The sequence below is a fragment of the Parambassis ranga genome, chromosome 19, assembly GCF_900634625.1.
Source record: "Parambassis ranga chromosome 19, fParRan2.1, whole genome shotgun sequence".
Taxonomy (NCBI): Eukaryota; Metazoa; Chordata; class Actinopteri; family Ambassidae; genus Parambassis; species Parambassis ranga.
In genome coordinates, this window is record NC_041039.1 from 20,696,964 (window position 1) to 20,722,143 (window position 25,180).

At 42.1% G+C, this 25,180-nt stretch overlaps 1 protein-coding gene across 2 annotated transcripts; it reads right to left on the minus strand.

The window, feature by feature from the left end:
* Positions 1–6,708: 6,708 nt before the first annotated feature.
* On the minus strand, positions 6,709–24,791 carry mfge8b (milk fat globule EGF and factor V/VIII domain containing b). 2 transcript variants are annotated; one of them, XM_028430213.1, is made up of 11 exons: positions 24,615–24,791; positions 17,689–17,811; positions 17,465–17,596; positions 16,892–16,924; positions 11,281–11,394; positions 10,616–10,797; positions 10,245–10,400; positions 9,870–10,014; positions 8,552–8,736; positions 8,314–8,469; positions 6,709–7,749 (listed from the first exon to the last, which is right to left on the minus strand). In XM_028430213.1, exons 1-11 carry the CDS (start codon positions 24,685–24,687, stop codon positions 7,606–7,608), a joined length of 1,443 nt encoding a protein of 480 aa, XP_028286014.1. In that variant the 5' UTR covers positions 24,688–24,791; the 3' UTR covers positions 6,709–7,605. The 2 variants fall into 2 exon arrangements, with proteins under 2 accessions (XP_028286014.1, XP_028286015.1); XM_028430214.1 differs by lacking the exon at positions 16,892–16,924.
* Positions 24,792–25,180: the final 389 nt, after the last annotated feature.

Here is a 25,180-nt window from a genome sequence, read left to right on the forward strand (position 1 = left end):
AGCATCATTTATCTCACAGCATCAATAGACGCTCGTCCACACATCCTCCCATCTTGTGTACAGATGTAAGCTGCCATTTATTTATATATTTACAGGGGTCAGGGGTCAACCCGGCTGCCCTCTCTTCTTGACCTCAGCCCACACAAAAGTGGAAAAACCCAAACAGTAACAGGCCAACTTTACCAGAACAAAAGACACAAGCCCATTATCACATATCAACTAAGGTTTTTTTTATTATTATTTGAAATTTCATGTAAGGACATTTAATTTCATAAAAGTGTCATACCTTCATTTGAAGCCAAATAAATACCATTAATTTGCATTTCCTTAAAAAAATATTATACGCAGAATCAAAGCACTTATTATCTGAATCCAGTGATGTCCCTGGTGGACTCATGTGAGAATTAATCATAAACAATATTTTTCCATTCATTATTATGGAAGAATTATAGTAAATATGGCTTTGTGACCATTGATTTCAATGGGGGTTTTACATCAGAAGGCTTTATTCTGATTGATTATACCCATGAGGAGAGATTTATTGCAGGTCGTTTGCCACGAGTGGCTGACTGAGCAGATTCCCTGCCTCTGTTTTGCCATGGCCTCAAGTAACACAGCAAATATTGCCACATGAACTCATATTTCAGTCATTAACTGAAATAATAGCAGACGTGGTGGAAAACAAGAGCAATTCGACTTCCCCACTGGGGCCCGCGAGAATGTGCTACTACTGCGCCACCACCCGAATAGCTGAGTGAAGGCTGGTTATCAGGGTGCAGATGGAAGGTGCCCTCCTGACACTGGCACACAGCGAATCCAGTAATGCTGCCATCCTCCTGAAGAGCTACAGCCGCTCACAGTCCCTCAAACAACAACAACAACAAAAAAGAGTCTCTGACTCCTGCACGCGATGCTTTCCTCTGTGGTCAGCCCTCTGCAGCCACTGATGTTTTTCTAGTGACTTGACTGACACCCAGGCTGCATAACAGAAATCCAAGCCTAACTCTATTGTAGCAGATGTGGGGGTGTGGTGGAAAATCTGAGGTGTTGAGGATAAAAAAGCTGGCCTGCACTCCTACTGTCCAAAATAAAGACTGCTACATGTTGGTCACACAATTTATGTATTCACCATAGTCTCACATTTCCATCATCACGTTCTTCCTTCAGGAAACATGAACTTGCCCTATATTAAATATTACAGCCATGACCACAGCACACCAGAGTCCCTGTCAGCGCAGTGTAGTCAACATGTTGTGTTAGCTTCCCATTGAACATGCAGGCATCCTCTTCTACCTACTTGTAGCCCAGGAGGTATGTTATCATGCATAGATATGGGTGATAAGGTGAAAGTATAATCTATAGCTAACATGCGACCTTTCGTGGCCAGATGAAGAAGTGCATGTTAGCGCAAAAAAAGTTTGAAAAAAGAAGCGTTTTTTAAAACACAACACAAACCCAGAGATTCTGCTCTGGAAGCCTGGCAGCTGGTACAAACTGATGACCACTAGGAGGCGCACCAAACAACAAAGATCTGGACAAATAGGACAGGAAAAGTTGACACATCTTTACTAAAAGTCAAAAAAATATATGTATATGTTCACATATATGTTCACCAATTAACTCCATGAGTGTGAAATCCCTCCCCTTTACAGCCACGTCCACTCAGTACAAACCACACCACACCAGTCGTAACTGTTTGTCTGAAGTAGGTTAGGCTTCATGCGATGAGCTGCTTTTAGCCTCCTTCAAAATTATTTGCAGAATTACTAATAAAACCCTGGAGTTTTACAGTGATTCACACCGTTTTGTTGATACTGGTCTGGCTGTGGCATGAATGTTGGCACTGCCCCTAAAAATCCAACTTGAATCCACAGAGATCAGACTAATGCCGTGTATAGAACAGAAAAGACTCAGGATGGCTGGCCAGGGTGCAAAGTAGCAGCTTTATAAGCAGATTGTCTGGTTTCCACCACACCATGGGTTAAATTATCTATAAATCAGCGCTGACATTCTGTTTCTTCTCCTCTTTTATTGGTTTTTGAGCAGTTTTCTGTTTTTATTTTCTGTTATTTGGTGAGATTTAGTTTGGTTATGTTGTGAAATAGAACCCGGTGTCACATATTTCATGTGTGAGATCATCATTTCAACAAACCTTTGACTTTCTAACTCAGTAGCACGTAGTCACTGAACGTGACGTTGTAAAAGTCACAGTCATGACTCAGCTATGACAACCATCTCATGGCAGACATCCCAGACACATCACTGGTAGCATGTCACTGGATGTGGATTTCCCAAAGCTGAACTTCTCGTGCAGTTAACCCCGCTTTAGTCTTCCTTCTCACCACAGTCTTGCTTTGCGTAAACATTACAGGATGTGGTATTTTAGATGATGATATGATCATTCATTATATTCACAGAAACAGCTTAACTCACTCAACTTCTAGCATCTTCTCTCATCATTACACAGATCTGTAGTTGCTGCTTGAACCATCTTTATTTAAAATGTGCTTGTAAATTTAATCTGATTAGTCAAGTATACAATATAAGTTGTGTGCCAAAACATTTAATGTACCTATGACATCCAGGCTCACCCAGGAAAACCTTTGTACCCATGGGCAGTAAAGTAAGATGGACAAACCTTCTGTGATGTCACCTAGAGGTTTCTAAAGAGCAGTTTTGAAGTTCAGTGTGTGTGATGCTCCCGCACCACTAAGTCCTGGTTCAAGTGATTATGGGTAAAGCAGTGGTGGGGTGGATGAAGTTGACATTAAGGCGTCAGAAAGAACTGCAGTTTGTGACACTAATGATTTGTCAGCCATGTTTTAGCTCAGCTGGGACTGCGCTGAGACGTGCCATCACACCACAAAGAAGGCCTTTGACCCAATTTGATGGCAACCCATCCAAGACTTGAGGCATCATGTTGCCCCTCACAAAATGGGTCAGGGATCATTCATCTTGTATGAGCTGTGGTTTCATGACACCACATTGAACAGTTGTTTTTAAGTCAGCAACAACAACTGGAGCAGACATCCAGAGCCAGAGAGACTTCAGTCCTGTGTCAGGGCTAAGATCCGGCTCTCAGAAAGCCTGGAAGTTTTCCATTGGCTACATAAAAGACCCAATACAGTCTCATATACTTCATTTATGGATATATTTCTGCAGTAAAGTAGCTTTACTCCCAAATTAAACTAAAGCTGATAGCATTTTAGGAGTGATTAGTCATCAATAAGCTCCCGAAGCCTCCCCTCAGTGTCTTATCCTACAGCCCCGCCGCTCTCAACCACACAGTGACGGCCCTTTCCCCTCCCCGTGTGTCTCAAAGCCATTATCTCCCAGTGTGTTTGAAGAGACCAGACCGATGCACTTCTCAAAGCGCCAGATGAAAGGCTTTAGCCTGAGGCCCCAAATACCAGCAGCCCCTGTGAACTGCTGGGTGACTGTGTAATTTCTGCAAGGCAGCAACATTCAGAGCACAGAGAGGTGACTGGAGCTCGGACCTGGCGACATGAAAGAGGACAGGGTGTCCATGTTTGTCTTTGTGCGCTTTGGATGAACAGCCAAGAGGCTTGATTGGGTCAGCGTGGGCCATCGCACGGTGTCATTAGCAGAGACTCTTCACAGAAAAGTCACAAAAGGTGTGTGTGTGTATGAGAGAGAGTGGTTTAAGTGTGACTGTGGTGATTAGAGAGAAAGGCTTCAATAAAAGAGGCTAAAGTGTAGGGCTCACAGTGACAGCTTCCAACTTGATTAAAAGATAGAGGTCATAATGAACTGTAATAACAAATAAACACTACAATCCGTCATGTTTTTGTTACTCACACATATAAGTTTGGCGCCAGCTAAACATGCAAAATGCTAAAAAAAACAGAAGCATAGTTACGTGTGTTAAAAGCCCCTCATCACTTGTCAAATCAACAGCTGCAGAGCAGAAATAACACAACATTTCCTCTCTTTTAGATGACGTCCCCGGAGACGTCGCCTGTGTTGGTACATACCTGATCTAAAATAGCAGTTGTTTTCCAGGAGTGGATCCTTCCTGTTCAGACCCGATGTGCTGCCTCCAGTTTCCTGAAGCTGAAGCTTCTGTCCGTCCTCGGGCCATCTCTCAAGACACCAGACCAGACCTGAGGGAAGCGTGGATGGATGGGCATAACGCAGATCAAATCACTCCTGCTTACAGTTTACAAAGCAGCATCCTTTATGGCACAAAACACACAACAAAGAGCCCATTTGTGACATCACCATTAATGTATCATGTTATAACTTACTTATCAAACACTTAAAAAGAAGAGGTCATGTACCACAGTGACAAACATGCTGCCTTTCCACCATTTTTTGTTACTATAAGGTTGACTAATTTGTAATTTATAATATTTTATACACTTGTTAGATTATATGGATTATTTATATTGAAGACGTATAAAGAAAATATCCATAATTTGCAATGATGACATGAAGAACAGCCGTCTGAGCCTCCTCAGGCTGTGTGTGCAGAGAAAGGACAATGGAGGGACATTTTTTTAAAGGGAGGGAAACAAAGGAGAAAGCTGTCATTAGGCCCTTTAACACCATAACTGCCAGCATGTCCAGGGGAAAAACAGCTGGTTTACAGGGAGGCCTGGTTGGTAAGAGCTCATCAACTGCTGTCTCAACATGATGATTAACTGGAAATCACTAATTGAGGAAAAAAATAGGGGGGGGGGGGTGTAATCAGGTGGAAAAGACACATTTTCATAACTCAATGTCCTCCACTGCTACCAGACTTTAACCTTCACTGTGTCACTGCTACAAAGATTTTACTACTGTAATAAAAAAAGAGAAGAAGAAGCACCCTCCTCGAGTGAAGATACCTTTAAAAGATTGCAGAGTGGTACAAAGAGATTAGCCCCCTGGGGCGCTTAAATGCTAAACAGGCCAAACGACCGTCAGTGCATTGGAGCTTTTGATCTTCCACCTTTTTAAATGGAAAGCAGCTCCAATTAATTCAGCATTATGATTATTATTAAAACCTTAAATATTCCATCCAGTCATACGTACAGGTTTAAGGGCTGCTGCTGTGCTATCCAAACAATTTACAATCAATTAAACATGCCTGCTTTTTTTTTTTTAATCTTTTATTTATTTTTCATTTTAAGATACAAAGGCCAAACATAAGGTCCTCTTAGAAACACAATACTGGAATACAAAAAAAAGCTTCAAATCCAGTCAAAATTCTATGAGGTCAATAGTCAGTATAGCAAGAAATGTACTCATAATACCATAAAAACACATTAATTTCTGTTTGATGATTAGAAAACCAGGGGGGACAAGATCTACTGTATAATAATCTCAATGCTGATGAACACCTAGACAAAAAAAAAACAGATGAAGCTACTGTATGTCACCAATAAAGTCAGATTTGATCAATAAAACGCATGCAGACGTGGAAAGCATGGGAGGCGTTCTTCTGGAATCGTCTGCAACAATAATAAATATTGTACAGCGTTTGACACCGACGTCTATCTGCGACCTCTCAGTGGCACTGCCATCCCCTCATGCATTTTTAAACGACCTCGAATTAATATTCATTGTTATGAAAACTAACACAGTATAATATTGCACAAGCCCATAATTCATAATTCATGGGGTGGAAAGGTTTAGATAGAATATGTGTGATGGGGCGTTAGAAGCGGATGATACGGCGGGTCGTGTCGTGTCCGTTAAATTCAGCTTTAATGTGGTTTTTACGGTCTTATCAGCAGGGCCGCAGCTCTGAACTGGAGGCATAATGTTGGACCCAAAAATAAATGATCTGCAGTGAACATTAACATCTTCGAATACAGACAGTGTGTTACATATTAACACCTTTCGAAACTCATTTTTAATCTAACAAAGACACTGAACTGTCTTATCTTACTTCTATGTGTAATAATGAATAATGTTTGTTCTTCAATGCACAATACTGTTTTTCAATATTTCAAATATCAAAACACAAACATCAAAAGTGCCATAAAAAAAAGAAACTGGGTGAACACAACTAGAAGCACAGCCAAGTGAGACGGAGAGGAGTGTTCAGTAGCATTAACTGTACATCAGGAGCAGATCTGCTGCTTTGACCTGAGACGATAACATACATCATCTTAAACTCGCAGCCACCGTCTTATGGTTAATCTCTCATTGTTATGATGCTCAACAATTAGTAATACAAGTCTTGGATTATTACTGATTTAATACTGTGACTCTAGTGATGAATTATACTGTACATAAAACAGCTGTCTGCCATTCCGAGAAATCATTGAAAAATGATTTGAAGTAATCCAGAGAAGTATCTAATCAGACTAATTAACTGTAAATGGACAATCAATAAAAGTGACTTTTTTTCTAAAATACTGGCAGCATGTAAACTATGCTATAGTCTTAATTTTGTGTCCAACAGCTCATGGCAGCAGCATGTGTAAAATCTCAGCTATTTCCTCCAGAGTAATAAAGCCCCCTTTTTTCTCTTTCACACAACAATGATACTACAAACTCTTTCTGTCCTTTGTTTATGACATCCTGTCTGTCAGCGAGGGCGTCTCCTCTGGCTGTCAGATCACATCTGTTTGGCTGCTAAATGGACTGATTGTGATGGTTCCGAAATATCTGATTTTTCTCTTTAGTTCTGTGAGTCTGTGTCAGTGCAACACTTACTAGTTTATACACAGACACACAAACTTTACAAGAGCATGTTGGCACAAAAAAACCTTGATGACTTTACCTTGAAAAATTATAAGCAGCCAAAAACACAAACTAATGGAAATCTTGTGTAAATGGAGTATTATTGGCTGCTCTGTGAATATGTTTAAATGAACACTATGTTTAATAACCTCTTCTACTTCAAACAAGTGTACAAGAGGAAATATAAACTGAGGTCCAAACCACTGCAGAGAAACACTGGGAGCACTGTAGCACACACAGTGGTACATCCTCAGTTATTTTTTTTCCAACAAAGACTTCTTTTTAAAAACTGCTTGATGCTTTTTCAACTGAAGCTCAACAAAGAAGAGAACATTACTTCCCAATACATCAGTCTAACCCTTCTAAAAATAATCAACTATAATTGTCAGTGTATCCTGTAAAGATAATTGTGTGTGTTTTAAGGGGAAAGCAAGTGTTTGGTTAAAGGACGTGCGCCAAGCCATTTGTTTTATGTACATCACCAGCCGTGGGTCTTGGAGGTTCGACGTTCCAGGTAGAATTGAGCTAGGATCAGAGTCCAGGCAGCACCAACTGAAACAGCAGCAGTATCGTTACCCCTGACCGCTGACACAGACATCTTCAATTTGACCAAAATTAGGGACACAGATTTCATTCAGGTGGAAAAGATGAGTGATCACTTCGAAAGTCCGCTTAGCTCAATGAATAGTCCTGCTTACAGTGGTTAGGGGTAACAACTCCCACCTCTAACCAGCCAGGGTTTGGGTGGTGGTGGTGTGCTACTCTTGGTGTTTTGCTGCCCCCTAGGGCTGAGAGCAAGGCAGTGCAGGTGTGGCTCAGGAAGGAGAAGGGAGGGGAGAGAAAGAAGGGAGGGAAGGAGGTAGAGATAGGAGGTGGTAGTCAGGGGGAAGATGAGTCTTGAGGGTGGTGCTACTCATCGCAGCCGAGGAGCTCCATTCGCAGGGTGATGCGCTCGTGCCACTCCCACGGCAGGACGCGGATGTATCGGCCGTAGAATGGCGGCTCAAAGATGTTCTTTTTGTGAACATTGTTGTCACTGTTGCCTGGAAAGATCTGGAAAGAACAGGCGAGCCAATTAAATCACTTCCTCATATACATTTAAAACTACAATAACTTATGACATATGATGGTAAACTATATATTTCACAGGAGGAGAGTGTAGAATTGTGCATGAATATGCATACATACAGCAACATGCTGCTAGGGTACAGTAAGTATACATTATAAACCAGCTATTCATTTGATTTATGGCTGTAAGTTGTTTTCCAGGTTAAAAAACTGACTGGAATGATCCTGTATTTTATCCCATTAAATTCATATTAAAGTCGTTAACTAAAGTTAAATCATAAAATGTCTCATGGATTAAGTCAGAGTCACTGTCAGTGCGCCACATCTTTGATTTAACGACTTAATCTGGCTGCGTGTTGCTCACATCTGGCAGATAAATAGATTTTTGGTTACACTATGAATGAACGCATACAGACTCCGTCCCAGTGTTAGTGTAATTGGTTCCAGGTGTGTAGACAATAACAGCAGATACAAACGCAACCACTGCTCTGTGTTTCAGAACCACATAAATGCAACATACAGAATGATTTTTTTTTTCCACAGACTGACCTTGTCTGTACTCGTGGTGTCATCCTTCACTATAGTCCAGGTCACTCCATCATCACTGTAGGCCACCTTGAAGGCTGTGACAAACTGGACAGAGCCAAAGTCCTTGGCCCCCTGTGTGATGATTCCTGTGATCTTCTTGGGGGACAGCAGGTCCACCTGAGGACAGAGAAGCAACTTTACAAAAGCAGCATGTGGTATACTTAGAAACAGACTCTCCTCTCCTCCTCTCCTCTCCTACCTGCAGCCATTCGGACCGGTTGTTGGTGGCGGCGGTCCAGGCGTTGGTCTTGCCCTGTTTGTCCAGCCGGGCGTAGTGAGGTTGCCAAGTGAAAGGCTCGATGCCCCAGGTACGGTAGTTGCTGGAGGCCGTGATCTGGCGGTCAGAGACCAATCGGGACTTCATGCCCATCGGCTCTGAACAACCTGAAGTGTTTGAATAGACTGTGAGGGTGAGACGAGGCAGAGAGGAAGAGACAGAAAAAAAAAAGAAGGAAAGGAAGAGAGAGAAAGAAAGCATGATAGACAGGGGACAGGCAGCAAGCGGCCCAGGCCAGCCAGTGATGCAAAGCAGTCAGCAAAAGCAGCCAGAAATGATGACGTGAGAAGCAGCAGATGCAGTGAGGACAGAAATGCAGCCCAGAGGGGAATTATTCGTACTCTTTGTTTTCACCATATGTGGATCAAACTGATCACACCCAGTTAGGATTTACAGTGATCCTCCACATGTCTGTGCAGTGTTCTCATTCAGAATGCAGACCCTCCCACTGTGACAAATGAGTGAGGTGCTCACTGTTTAAAAGACTCAAACAGACTTTTAAATGAGCGTGGGTTAGCAGAGCAGCAGAGCGTGCAGGTGAGGGAAACGAACAAAAGCTGCATGAAAATAATTCAGCCGACTGTGCTGTTCAACAAATCCATAGAGCAGCAGTTAATTATCAAAACATCAGTTTAGACCGACAACAGCGATTCACTCAATTGTGCAAAACAAAACTAAGTCAAGTGAAAACCGATAGCAAGCAGTTTAAACAGTGGAAACACACAAACCATGCAAACAGCATATGCTGATTAGAATGACGAGTGGTCTTTCCACAAGACAAACAAGATGGACTCATGCAACAAAACAGGAAGCAGGGCAAAGACAGAAGAACACTGATCTGATAAACATCTGACAGTATAAAGATTGTGACATTTGTTGCAACATTATGGATAAAGTGCTGTAATGAAAAAATATGTGACTAATTAGCATTTAGTGTGTTTTAATAAATTACTATCTTATAGTTTGAATAAATACTTTGGGGATCATCTTGGAATAAACAGTGACAGCACACAGCTGCGTTTAGTGGGCAGTGTTATCATCTGAGTGACATCCTTTAAAATATGATCAATCACTGAGTGCAGAACTGAAAACAATTAGTGAGGAAACAAAGGCGTTAAATGCTGCCAGACACAAATGCTGTTGGATTCCATTCTTGGAAACACTTCTCAACAGACATCAGCAGCATGTGCATGTATGTACACAAAGGTGGTGTGGTGTGGTGTTGTGTGTGCGAGTTTACCATTGAGTTCGCAGCCCACCAGCTCCATGCGCAGGGTGCAGGCCTTGCGACACACGACGGGAACGATGCGGATGTACTGGGCGATGATTGGAGGGTCAAACAAGTTGGTCTTGGTGCCGTCATTGTCCATGTTCCCCACAAACACCTATGGAATATAGAAGAGTTGGTGTCACATGTTTTTGCTGTAACAGAGTTTTACAGTTTTTAAGCGACACAAAATTCTGTCAAAGCCAATGAAGTGTTAGGAGGACTGTGGTCTGTGCTGTGTCAGTTGTAAAGAAAAGTAACAGCTCCCTCTAGTGGTTCTTTTGTTTTTTATCTTGAACAGTTTAAACTTGAGGAATAGCACTGTGTATTTTTGTTGTGACTCCTCACATTGTCCTTCCTCTGTCCGTCTGTTCTGTACATGGTGTATGTCCTGCCGTCCAGGCTGGATGCCACTTTGAAGGCCTTGATGAACTCCGCTGTGCCGATGCGACTGGCGCCCTGCGTCACAATACCTGTCAAACGCATCTTTCTTTGCAGGTTGATCTAAAAATGTGAAAACAAATCGCAGACAGAGGAGCTGATAAATCAATGCAGAATGATTCAAATCTCATAAAGATAAAATGGCGTCAGAACAAAATAAAGTTGAATATGTTTCAAATAATACATACATACATACAAAAAGCTTAAACACCTCCATCTACATCTCAGTCTTTACCTATTTTTGCACTTATTTTATCTATATTAATTGTTGGTTTTACCTCAATCCATGGGTTCTTGTCATGTGCAGCTGCGCTCCAAGCATTGACCAGCCCCTTGTGGTGGAGGCGGGCGAGCTCAGGCCCCCAGCGCTGCAGGCCCAGCAGGCTGTAGCGGACTGACGAGGCTGAGATCTGGGACTCAGCGATGCCACCTCCCTCCATCCCCAAAAGAGAGATGCAACCTGAAGAAGACAGAAAACATAGGAAAGATTCTAAATAATCTGTCAGTTTAGGTCATTGCAGGCAAAGGTTTACTACTGTAAAAGGATGACTAATGAGATTATAGCTGATAACTATATACACAGAGAGTGTGTGTGTGCACTGAAGCTTTACTGGACTCTGTAAAGTCATTAAGGATGAAGTGCATTGAATCGGCTTAATTAAATAAAGTATTGATTTCTCATTTGGAACAGGCTATCTTTATGCAGCCTATTGATCATCCTGAAACCCAGCAGCTTGGCCACCATCCCATCCCTTTCATCTTCAGTGCAGTCCACTTCCTTCAATTACACCGTTTCTATTGCAGCAGCATTAGAGCACCATCATACTTTTATATACACAGTCTAAGAATAACTTTCTTCCCTCAGTCTCGGGGCAAGCGGTCCTATTTAGTTGGCCCGCGTGTGAGTGCAGTTTGTAATATGAAGTGCTCGTCTGTCACTTACGCAGTTGGCAGTGTTTGCCGACATAAGGTGAAGGGCAGTGACATTTAAAATCTCCATCAAGGTCTCTGCAGGTGCCCCCATTCTCGCATGGCTGGCCAGCACAGTCGTTTACATCTGCAGAAAGACAAATAAAACTTCAACCACCAAGACAGTGCCAGTTACAAAGTGTAAGTGTCATGCTTAAAAGAAAAGGTTTGATAGGTCTTTAGCTGCTGTACAGTAAGGTTAACTGAAGAACAGAACGAGAGTATATAAAAGGTTAATGAAAGGAGCAGTTTCTATGTTATTAGGCAGAGAGTGTAGCCTTGTGGAAGATGTGTGGTATTAAAGGACCAGCTGGACCTGGAGATCATGTGGTTTGGGAGCTGAAATCACAAAAGAGACATTTCAGGCCAATGCATGTTATCTCCCTGTAAGTCTCGAGGTGCCCTCTTGATGGCGCCCTTTAGAAACAGTATCTGGGCTGAAAGTCTGTGTCAGATGAGTCACAGAGAGGAAAATGGATCTGCAGAATGAAGCGGGAATAAACTGCTTTTCATCTCTCTCCCACAAGAGCTGTCAGTGTGACTAAACTAGCTTTGAACCTGCTCTATGTTGGCGGAAAAAAAGGGCACAGATTTAGATGGTTAAACCGATAAAAAAAAATAAAAAGAGGCCTCTAAAGCTTTAATCCTTAGTGGTTGTTGATATGGAAGAGAATGCACGCAAACAACCCAGTCACACCGATGCAATGTTTCTAACCAACAAACACACACATGGCAGCATCTCCCTGCCCACATGCTCTGTCTCTATAAATAGCTCCGTGTCTAAACATTCATTTTCTCACGTCACAGGAGGAATGTAGTAATTCTGAAATGTGCATCCACAAACTGGGGAAAACAATATCCACAGTCAGGACACTTCTGGCTCTGGGAGGCCATGCTAGATTCACATTAAGCTGCACATCAACATCAAGCTCGCCACAAATTCTAAATAAGCTCTTTGATCAAATTACTGTGGTGGATCACAGGGATAGAAGCTACCTCTGTATCCAGATATGCTGATATAAAATAAGGTATTAAGATCAAATATATGAAAAACATATTTTGTTGCAGAGAAGTCTACAACCTTCACAACATCAGATTAAGGTCCGTTTATAGGCTGACTGTGCTAAAAAGTTATCTTCCTTAAGTACTGTCATGTCCTGCAGTGTGTCAAAGAACACATCCCCTGCAACCCAGAGACCTACTGTACATCAGCAACTGATAACAGACCAACAAAAACAGCCTGAAGGGCGTCAGCTGGTGGCCTTCTCTCCTGTAAGAGGATTGAGCACCAGGAAAACCTGCTGCACACCAGCCTGGCGAGCTACGGGCTGTAATCCATTTATCCGACAACTGGAGTAAGAGGGAGGAGGGAGGGCAGTGCAGGTAGGAGCACACAGGTAAAGGAACAGGTTCATCATCCTCTGATAAATTATAGCAATTTATAGCTAGGCAGAGATCCACTAACCAAAACAATAATCCTCTATTGTTTGCACATACTTAGAGTCTGTGGAAAGCAAAGCATTCGCTAGCTAAGTATTCCAGCAGTCCGTGGCCTGCATCCAGCAAAGCCTCTCACTTCTAACGGAAACAGCATAATATTTAGAGCGTCGATATCTGTCTCAGCATGAAGTGAAAACCAATAGAAATCTCATGTGGCTTGTTCGAAACCTGACCCTGATCAATGTAGAGCCAAGGTCAGCAGCAGTGTGCGTGTGTGATCAGCAAAGCTATCTGCATCCTGAATCTGTGCGGGATTTGGTGCCAGCTGGTGGCCCAAACCTGCATTTGTGTCGCTGCCTGAGAAATGAGAGTAGATGGTGTCCTGAAACGTGTTATGCTCTCCTCACCCCACAGCGGGAGACCTCAGCCCACAAGGTACACAGGCTGGGCTTTAAAAGGAAACCATCTGTGATTTTTATGGTTTGACAGCAACACCTCGCTCTCTGAGAGGCCAAAACAGGAGAGACCATGTGAGGAGAGAAACTAAGAAAATCATAAACAAACTTCTCTGTTACTACAATATCGTTTAAAAAATCACTAAAGTCATGGTGTAAGCAGATGAAACAAATGTTGTGCGACTTGTCTAGAAGCAGGGTCGGTCTGTAATTACAACCAATGACGACATGAAACTAGGAAATTACATATTTTTAATCCGCAGTCATATGGTTACCATGGTACACTAACCAAGGGGTTGCTCTCAACCACAATGGCATTATTAAAGAAAGAGGCTGAAAAGGCTCCCAGATGTCTTCTTTTCTGTGCACTGTGGACTGGACTGGCTGCAGCACACCAGGGAGTGCCAGCAGGACCCGGAATAGCTCTGATTTGGCTCCGTCTACTGAAGGTATTCAGAGCTCGGAAATGAATCTTCTGATGCTGTGAAGTATATTTACCAACCACATTATTTAAAGCTGTGTTTCCGAGTGCCTGCTCTAAACAGATCAGAGTTTAGGGGGCACCCAGTTCTATGAACCGCGAAACAATAGTCCAAAGTCTAAAAGTATTGGGAATGCAGAGAAAATGCTACAACAAACATAGTTTAACTTCTTCTACTACTTCCTTTTTTAATTTATATTAAGATGGCAGTCTAAAGATGAGATTTTTTTAGGACTCCACTTAAAGTTAGTGTTTTCAAAAATAATTGTAATGATGAAATGCTGGAGGAACTGTGGGATGGTGGGGGATCATACACACATATTTTGGAGAAATATTAAGGAGGAACTGGAAAAAATGATTGGTGTAAAGATACCCCTGGTCCCTGTCCTATTCCTGCTAGACAAATCCCCCCAACAAAAACTCAACAAAGGTCAGAGCTATATTTTACATGTCCTGTTAATGATTGAGAGGAAAACGATTACCATTGGCTGGCTGCAATCGGACCCTCCTACGTTAGTTCAATGGAGACAGAGAGTTAAATGTGTCCAAATGATGGAATATATGACTGCCATCTTACAGCTAAAAGTACCTTTGTTTACTAGAAGATGGAATGTTGTTATTGCTCACATCGGCTAGGTTGTATCAACTATATGTATGCCTTAACAACCAAATGATTGTTAATAATGTATAAGCCCATACTCAAGGTTTTATGTTCGAGGTTTCTTTCTTTTTCTTTGTTCGGTTCTTGCCTTTATATATTAGTATTGTTGTGGAAATGCTTGTAAGTTGCACACTGGCAATAAAGTAAATTAAAAAAAGATGGGGGCAGTCAGATTATATAAAAAACAAAAGAAATCAAGTTATGACTTCATGTCTGTTCATGATATATGTGGCTAAAATGGAAACAATGGAAGGGCTGCACTGGAGATTCCACTGCTGAATGTCTGGAGTCAACATCTTATTATGCTTATATATGTATACACAGAAGTGGTTTCTGTAGTTACTCATTTTTGCATAGTTGTCAACACTCTGGGGCTCATTATTCTATAAGTGAACGCTGAAATCCTTCTGAACAACAAAATATACTTGCACGAACAATTTTAGCAGAAGACCAGATGATCATTATTTTAATGAACCTGCTGTTGTGACTACAGGCCTTCATACAGTGTTTATGTTGACCTGAGAGGGTTCAGCCTCTCCAGTCAAAACACCTGAGAGCAGGCTCTGGTGTTTTTTTTTTATCATCATGGTGTGACTTCAGATAAGAACTTGATGGGTCAACAGAGCTCGTTTAAAGCAGACAACAGTAAGCCATGGAGCGCATGATAGCATATCGTATATACGCTAACATACACACACACACACACTCACAGTGTATTCCACAGGGGGCATGAAGCCCAGTCTGCCCACACAACCACATCCTGGGAGGAGCTGAAAAGTCTCCCAAAACAACAGAGATCAGCGTACTCATACACACACACACATACACACACACACCCTTTGGTGACTTCCACAAAATCAAAATTACTGCCTTAATGTGGGATTTAGGGAGCGTAAGAAAGAAAAAGACTCCTTCTTTCACTCCATTTGCTTTGGCTTGAAGTGAACAGTTATTGACATCTCTCTCTCCCTCCTTCCTTCCCTCCCTCCCTCCCCCTCTTCGCCTGCATCTCCATATTCGAGTCCCCCTCCCACTCCTCCTCTGCAACCCATAAAGGCTTTTAGGCCAATTTGACAGGACAGTCAGAAGTGCTGCAGTCAGACCTGAGCAGCGAGTGTGACATTGTCAGGAGGGCAGACTTAATTCACCCTTCCGCCTCCATGTTCACTTTTTCGCCCGGCAACAGTAGCAGCACTGACGTTGCTAGCGCTTAGCGTGGACCTCCACTTTCTGTTGGCTCGACTGGCACGAGGGACGAACCGTGTGTGTGTGTGTGTGTATGCTAAACAGTCTGTATATGAGATCATGAGCAGTGTGGATGTTCATGTGGGATGTGCAGTGCACATGTGATTATGCTTCTTCCAGTAGAGATTTTCTTGCTCCCTTGATGTGTTTCTCAGAGGGATTTTAGTTCTTTAAGGGGAAATTTATTCAGCAGTTATATAAAAGCATCCAAGCTACTGGATTTAGTTTATAACTACCTTTCCGTAACTGACAGCAAACCACATATGGTGCTTTTTTCTACACTTCATCCCCATCTTCAGTGTTTCTATTTATATGCATGCATAGGTTTATCTGAGGACACCATCTTCTCCTACATCTGGCCCTGCTTGTCAGGCTGTAGAGCCGAGCAGTTTTCCTGACCTAAACAAGGCTTTTATACGCCCTCGCTGTGACATTTCTGACTATTTAACTCCTCAAATATTCATCTCTAAACTCTATATACATTGAACAGTAAGTGAGGATGTTGACCACAGTAAAAATCCCCCACGTCTCCCTGGGTTAACCGTAGCCGCTTCCTGCAGCGTGCTTCCTTCCGTTTCACACAACCCGTAGGAGCTGGCTGCCATGATACTCATTCCTTGCCCACACACGCAAATTAGAGAGCACTTAAACTGTCACAACATTCATCAGTAGCTGTGAAAAGGATGGGGACCTTCCCGACCCGGCAGTCCTCCTCATGGGGGTTCTCATAAACCAACATGGTCAAATAAATTCCCCTCATCATTATCCCGGAGACATTATCTAATTAGTGTAAATGCCTGCTCTGCAGAGAGTGCTTACTCTGGCAGTTATGCTAACACTACCAGCCAAATGACTTGTGAATGTATACATTCTAACGATGTGTGATGTGCGGCTAAAAAGAAAACAAACATAACTTGGCTGTACTTTAAGTCAAATTAAAATGTTTGGAGCATAAATATACTTCAGGGGTTGCTAAATTATAAGAGATGAGAGTGTGAAAACAGCGTAAATGGCTGAGAGGGAGCACTGTGCGTACAATTTCAACAAACAGCCTAACAGGACACATCCTGACGGTTTATCTACAGGCTGACATGATCTCCTGTCGTTTATCATGCTGGTCTTTACAAAAAAAAAAAACCTGTTTCTGAGTCAGAGACAGGGCAGGACTCAGTGGTTCCTTGTCTGTGAGTGTGTGTGTGTGTATCCTTCAGCCTTCACATGCAGCCAAGAAAACAAAGAGCACCTGGATACAAGAGGGAAAACAAACAACAGCGTAGGAAACATTCCCCTTTTTCACTGTTACCTTTTTGTGAACTTAAATCTGCCCCTTGGACACCTAGGATAAAAAGGCATACATGATCAAACACAAAATACACTCCCACTTGATTACAGCTACATTAGATGCACACTTGGTCACTGTTATTTTGCAGTTTTCTTGTGCAAACAGTAGCCATCTGTCTCTGTGTGCAAGGCTGGAGGCTGTTGGAGGAGCGCAGCACATGTTCCCACCGTTCTCTCAGGCTGACCCTGACTGAACCAACCTGGTCTGGAGTGACGTATGAATGAAGCTCCAATAGGGATGACAGCTGTCTGTCTGATGGCCAGTACTCACCGCAGCTGTCTCCATCTTTGTGTGTCAGGTTACACAGACGAACTGAGACCTCATTACACTTGTCAATTGATTATACTGTAGTTAACCGTTGGTGCTTGATTATCAATAACCTGATCTTTTTGTTATGAGACTCTTTCAAGACTCATTCATTGCATGCATTTTTTTAACATTACAACGGCACTATAACATCTGGAAATGAGCCTGCCAAACACATCTGTAACGCAAAACACTTTCATCTTTTAGCAAAAGTGTGCACAGACTTACTGTTCTGGCAGTGAACTCCATCAAAGCCTGGCTGACACTTGCATATGTACTCGCTGAAGACGTCACCACGGCGGGTCTGACCAGTCACCTCACAGACGGCATCGTTCTTACAGGGGTTGGGATTGCAGGGCCCTTTAGGATGAGATAACAAAGGTAAAGCAAGCTTAAACACAGATTAAGTAGTCATGTATGTAACCATGTTTGACCTCAGATGTACATCTTACCGGTCTCCGTCTCATTGCAGGTTTCTCCAGTAAAGCCTTCAGGACAGATGCAGATGAACGGAGCCCCAGCCCCAGTCACACACGTTCCACCATTACTGCACACATTTACCTTGCAGTAATCCCCTGTAGACAGAAGGAGGAGTGACTACAGTTTATTTAAACAAACTCAGAACCAACTGTAGGCTCCCACCGAAACCCAAAACAACTAGAATGTTCTTTTTTTTTTTTAATAAAACAGCAGCAAGATCCTTTCTGGCCCAGCTAATATTATTACTTTTCATTTCACATTCATAAATGCCTGACATTTCCCTATTTCCTGTCAACAAACATCTGATACTTCCTAGCCCATATTTCTATACAGGAAGAGGGCGATTAGATTGCAGATAGATTTGACTGTGTGCATGTTTTTATTGTCTTTTTAGTCCCTGTAGCAGTGTTATACCATAACAGATTTTTCTGAAGAAGAGTCAACAGTTTTAGCTTAAACTGATGGCGTCTCCCATTATTAGAAACATTTCACACCCTAGTCTCTTGTTGTTCTGCCGAATGAAGAACAAACAGCCTGATGCAGGTTGGATGTGCTGACCTGGACAGCTGAGTAAGCCATCACTACAGTGTAAACACAATAAACACAAACACTGGATGCTTCTACCAGCATGCAACTGCTGCCTGGCCTGAGCCTGACAAACTGGCAGCTCTCTGGGCACAAGGGAAATCATGTCAGCCAGTTCTGGTGGAGAGAGAAAAAAAAGAGGAAGCCTGTTGTGGTTTTCAAAAGCATGAAGACTGAATGAGCTGTGATTTACTGCTGTTTGAGTTTTACTCAAAAACAAGATTGTTACATACATAGTACAATCTGAAAACTCAGCAGGATATTTCAGCTACCTCAGACACAGACAAAACAGCAAGGTTACTGGAGTTAAATAAAGTTTGAACAATAAACTGCATATAATTACAATTTTGAAATGAATTATACCCCTAGATAAGCACATTCACACTTCCAATAATAGAGAGGAGGTAAATACTTGAGAGTCCTTTAACACCCAAAAAAGACAAAGAAGGCTTTTCTAAGCTTACACTTATCATTTAGATAATTGTTAAGGAAATTGAGGTTGGACCCCAAGTGTGAAATTGGAGGTTTAAGCACCACGGTGTCTGCTATGCAGGCTAAAAAGGAGCTCTGACCCCATTTTTTTCCCCAAGGTGTTTTAGTAGGATACTTCTTCATACCCAAAACAGACCCGAGGGAGTAGATAAATATTGTTTTAGCCTTCAACAGTAAAGGAAATGAGCATTTTAGCTGTAGTGAGGGTGTAATTCTTGGTGGCCACAGCTAAAAAAAAACTGGTTGTCTCTATTCCACACACACACACTTACTGATTCTTCAAAACACTCAAGGATGAGAGCACTCCGAGTAGTTTATTCAACAAGTGCCAATCCTGCAGCACTAACTGCTCTTCAAAGGAGGTAACGGTTAAACAAATACATATAAGTACAAATGAACATGACATAGTTTTGCAGTTTTATTTTTATCCTCTAATGAACAAAATATGGATCTCATGTTTTATTCATTAGCAGCCAAAAGAGGTGTACAGTAGGCACACATTTGCATTATCCTCACTGGGAGAGTAGAAAGAAAGATCCACTTCACAAACATCCTGTCAGGGTGTTTATCTATGGACTGTACTTCCCATGAATGTCTACCACTATCAGTGCTGTATACAGTGTCAACCCCCCCCCCCCCCCCTCCCTCCCAAGTGTTTTTACATCTCATGGGATTCCTCTTAGGCAAAAGAGCTTGCTTGGCACTACCAGCACATCCTTATCCAAAAGTTGCTGCCTGTTTATCTTCAGGAAGGAACACAACCTCCCTTCGGAAACATCCCTTCAGCAACCTTCGCTTTTCTGCCAAAAGATAATTAGGTTGAACAAATTCCTTTAAAAATGTTGATATATCAATTGCAAAAAAAAAAATGATGATCATGGTCATCGGATTTATGGAGGAAATGAAATCAGTGATGTGACCATGGGGATCTGGGAAGAGGTAGTGATCAAACCACCTAAACCTCAAGGAAAATTCCCCCATATGACACCACTGTTAGCAAAGCTGTATTTTCATAAAAAATCCTAAATGAATTTTCTCCTCTGTTCACTCATTGTCAAAGTCCAATGAGAACTGGAGGGTCAAAAAGCACATGACTCTGAACTCTGTTATGCAATAAGCTATAAGCTGTATTAGTGCCACAGATAAAACCACAGATTTCCCCATTATCTACTTGGACAGCTGACAGACAAATGGTGTTCCAGATAAGCCTCTGTTCATGTTTCAGGAAAAACTGTTGGTTAGAGTTTCAGTTTAGTTTGTTAAGAAATCTCTGAGGGGAAATTGGTTTTGATTTCAACAAATACAGCTGACCCAAAGGGAATGCTATGTTAAATTTTATCTTTTCATTACAAATGACATCATGTTTTGTTTTGTTTGTTAAACATGGACATTTAAGAAGGACTTGTACACATTAACTTAATTTAAAAAAACAACATCTCAATCTCTGCTGCAAGTCATGCAAAGTTACAGCCACAAATCTGTTTTGCAGCATATAATGTGGTGAAAATATTAAAATTACACCAAAGGTGGAAGTGCCCAACATGGTGCCCCATTTAGCCCTCGCCACTGTGACAGATTAGGAAGGTATGTGGAGTTATGTTTGGCAGGAAAGGCCCTTTCCACAGGGCATTGTGCTTTTCTCACTCCTTATGAGTCACAGTCTGTGCCTTTCCCATGATGCCTTAGCCTCAAGAATGAGGTTCAAATACCAGACAAAAAGCACAGAGTGCTGACAGTAAGCTTCATTTAATGATTCAGTCCCATGATGTGACCAACGAACAAGATTCTGCTTAAGCCGCAGATATTCGGGCAAATCTTCACTGCCTGTCCTGGCTGGCATTTTGTGCATTTATTTGGGTCTGATATGAGCACAACAAACAATTCCTGCAGGGAAGAAGACATCGTTTCAACTTAACCAGTGATCAAAATTACCACATTTGCCCTCTGACCATATTAGAGATTATCAGGTGAGCAGACAAAGAGGAAACATCCCTTTTATGAGGCTAACACACGTCACAACAAGAAGGCCAAACATGGCAAGTACGGTAAACCTTTTCAAAGAGAGCATCAAGTGCTGTATGCCATTATTGAGGAATAAGGCAGAGGAAGCATTTCAGGCTGTAAGTGGTGGGGGCGGGCCATTTAAGGACACTCAAAGTTAAACTTCGGAACAATAATTGCCTTCACATCAGTTAGGGAGCCAAGAAATAAACCATTTCTTGGGGCTGCTCTGTTCACTTGCTGCAAAAATACATACCCAGAGGCACAAATCTCTTCCATCAGGTTTAATGAAGCTATCAAAGATGACACCATAAAAATCTGCAGTGCACAAACCACAATACACTTAGTTTAAGAAGCCTGTATGAGAATGAGCCTAATGAAAAGAAGCACAGGTTTCTAAATTACATGCATATAAAGTAGGACACTATATCAGAGCCAGTCACGCTTAATTTTAAGATGCATTTTTCAAGGGTACATAGCAGTAATTTCATGTGTGATTTGTCATCAGGAGATATGGTAAGTGCAAAAAAAAAAATCATGTGCTGGCCCAGTTTCTGAGGTCTAAGAGGTCAAGGGTAGAAAGGCCAACAATCCCGAAGGCAGCGTGTTCGGGATGTGTTTTTTTTGTATACAGTGGCTATGGTAAAAGATGAGATGCGACAACTCACAGACAAGTAAATGAGGTGCTGAGGGCAGGCAACTGTGTAAGCAGGAAGCTCACAATCTGAGAACATGCCCAATATGACTGCAGCAAAGCGTGACTATTAATGAGGATTTTTAAAATCTGTGTCTTACAGCACTCAGATCTGATGCATCCAGACAGCTGAAAATGATCTTCCCTCCACTCTGCTATGTGCACACTGGCATTCTGGGACATATAGGCAAGCACGGAAGTGCAGGAACTCACTGTTCCAGAAACAGAGAAGCTTACGTCACACACACACAAACATCCAGACCTTGTTAAAACTCTTTGAGGATGTACTGTCTATTTAGTTTGATAGCTTTCAACTGTCAAACTGAACTTTAGTTCAGTGCAGCTGGGAGCCTGGACGTACAACATCAAGTGGATTCATCAAGGACAGGTCCTGATCACCCAAGCTTGTTCTGTACTAAGATCAGTGGGACTCCAGCTGCAGGTGAGCTTTCTATAATCTGCAATTGCTACTCCAGTGCACGCCAGCATGGCCATCTGCTGCTGCTCCAAAAAAAAAAAAAAACAACAACAACAACAGAGGCCAGGCACTAAAAATACACATAAGAGTCACGCATCATCAACAACACAACAAGCTTTTTTTCTGAAGTACTGTAACTGAAATGGAGCTGGGAATAGCATCACAGCCACACTGGTGAAGTCTGAATAGAGTCTTTCCTGCGGTATGACAGCCGGGTCACCAACTGTTCTTTCTCTGATCAAATAAACATGATTTTGTGTAAACATCACTTGTTCTTGGATTCAGATCTTGCCAATTTTCTTCTAAGCTCAGCGTGTGAAATATTAAGCATGGCCTGGCAGATTGGAATGTGGGGTGACAGACACTAATAAAGTGGCCCAAATTAGAAGACACTCCATATTGTAATGAAACATTGATAAAGGAAGCTATTCAAAATTTAGATGGAATAAAAAGAGAGCCTGCCCTGAGGCTTTTGTTAGGAAAAGTACCTAATAATGAAGTCATCAGTGCTGAAGACGACAGCAGCCTGAAGGGAAGACCCGATACAGAAGACAGATGGTAGGAGCTAGACTTAACAATGGAGTGCACTTCCTCTATACACTCACAAACTTAACAAGCTGGGAATCCACCAGCTGTTGTCTGAGACGTTTCAGGACCCCCAGTGCAGCCAGAAGATGCACGGATAACAAACTTGTGCCAAGCCACATCACCAAAACACCTGATGACAAACAATATCTACACCCAGATTCTACACACAACAGCTCACAGGATCTTTGTTGTAAAACCAAACATTTAAATTTTAACCCAGAATAATGGATTTTGTAATACAGGGTGACTCACAACACCTGTTCACAATAAAGCACAGTGAAATAAAGCACTGGAAAACTTTAATCTCTGCACCAAATGTCTCTAAACATACCAGAAAGAACCTGTATGATGTGATGTTTAACTGAAATGTGAGTATTAAACATCATCACATTATATCCTGATGTCTGATATACTATAGTAAGCCCATCTGCCTGCTGTATTAACAATCAAAATTTAAATATGCTGCAAAATGTGTTCAAATGCACCTGCAAATGTGCACAAATTACACACAAACACACACTCAAGCCACGTCATTGGTCCAGCGTCTGGCTATATTTAGCCCTGGTTCACTCAGCTACCCTAAGTGGTCTTGTTGTGAGAAAAGACTGCCTCAGCCCTGACACGGAACACCATTTTTCACTTCTCTGCTCTCAGCAGCGCACAGGGAAAAAAAAACGAGCCAGCTACAAACTGCTGAATTCACCTAATCAGGTGAAACACAAGGAGAAAAATCCCCTCAGCTCTTATTATGCACTGTAAACATTTTGGATGACAGCAGCAACAAGTCCTCCCTCCCTCCCTCGCTCCATGAATTCCCTTGTAACTCTGACAGTGTGTTAAGGTCTGAGCAAGCGCTGTTGTGGGTGGAAGTTCACTGGCATGTCTGTGTTGGCAGCCGCATCCGGAAAAGTGACTCAGGGTAACCACACCTAATCTCCACGGCTGTCCCATCCCAGCACGTGCCTTGTGGAACAAACATGCACAAGCTTTCAATGCAAAAAAATAAAAAGCTGAATTGAGAATTACAGTTTTAGAGTGTCAGTCCTTCATTTCAGCTGCGCAAGCAGGACAACTGTGCATCTCTTACTTGCAAAATACCTGCAACAACCTTTGAATTGCACACACCTCCTGCTGTTTCCCTATGAAATTTCACACACAAACACATGCAGCCTGTTAAAGTAAATCAATAAGAGCACTGCACCCACACGTCAGACATCCATCAACGGTGTATCATGAAGTAAAAGGGATCAATAAAAGGGTTTTGATCTCACATCATAAACAAAGAGTTAAAGTGATATGATGTACTTTACTCACCAAATTACTCCCAAGTCTTTAAATAAATGAGAAAATATAAGTGACCTGTTACACCAAGCATTGATCGCTCAAGGGGCAAAAGGTCAATAAATGATTGTCGAGCTGAAAAGAGTCCAAATGATTCACCTGACAACACATAAACAAACTTTTCCTCACACACCACCATCTACTGCTGTGGATTCATGGCTTTGTTTTCATGCAAAGAGTGAAGGGGAAACATATTTTTTTACATTCTGTCATTACATCATTATATTATAAAAACACACACACACATGTGAATCCTGAGGCTTGGTGTGTGAGCAGAAATGGAGGCAGTGCAGTCAGGCCATTGTACGTTTTTGTCTTTTTTTTGCCCTAAATGTGTTTTATGCATGGAAACACACATAAAGCCAGACGCCAGTGGCATCAGGTTAACATGGAGGAGGTATAATAGCCGTCCTGTACGCTTCGTGCTTCTTAAAAGGGGGTCACTCTGCACAACTGTGCCTTCAGGCGTTGACTCTGTAATCATTTCTATCAAATCATTTCTAAGAAAACAACAAAAACCTATAAAAAAAAACCTACAACATGCAGATTAAATCGCATCATTTCTAAATCTGTAGTCACAGCGCTTCACTGCAAATCTGTCCACGCAACCTGTGCACCTACAGACGGTGAGCTTCACTCTTCTTCTCCTATCAAACACAATTAACAAAACTACTTCTCCGCACCCCGCGGATTCAAACTGTACACCAACAAAAACTTACCGTTCACCGTAAACACCAAACAAGCGCTGAAAAGTTGAAGCCAGAGGAAGAAAACTCGCTCTTGCTCCTTCATGGCGGCTGCTTTGTGTTTGTTTATCAGTCACTAATCAGCTGTTAGCAGGTTAGTTTAAAGGACCAACGCTCCGCGTGCTGTCGACACTGCGGCGGCTCGAGCTTGTTGTGCGTCTCTTAAAAAAAAAAAAAAAAAAAACTCCCAGCAGGCGTAGATAAGGAGCACGTGCGCCTCTGCTCTCGGCCAATCACGGGCCGGCATCTAATTGTAACCCCGCCCCCCGCTCCCTCCACCTCTCCGCTTCACTCAGCTATTGTCACTGAGGTCAGTAAATTACCTTGGAAACAAAAGAGGCTGTAATGATGGCTTAATGGGCTGCATTACGTTCAATAACTAGATTAAGATCTTTAATAATAAATTACAAAGAGACAAATGAGTGCTCTCTGGTTTTTGTCAGAGAGTCAAACTGAGCTTGAGCTCTGTTTACATCTTTGGCTTCCACAAACTAAGCATTTAGAGATGTTAAAAGCATCTAAAACTACAGATTTCTGTC

Excerpts from the sequence above, each read along its gene's own strand:
- mfge8b (XM_028430213.1), bottom strand. The coding sequence starts at position 24,687 with ATGAAGGAGCAAGAGCGAGTTTTCTTCCTCTGGCTTCAACTTTTCAGC. Across the intron at positions 17,812-24,614 it reads TTTGGTGTTTACGGTGAACG|GGGATTACTGCAAGGTAAAT; the intron begins GTAAGTTTTTGT and ends TTCTGTCTACAG. Across the intron at positions 10,798-11,280 it reads CGGCAAACACTGCCAACTGC|GTTGCATCTCTCTTTTGGGG; the intron begins GTAAGTGACAGA and ends TGTCTTCTTCAG.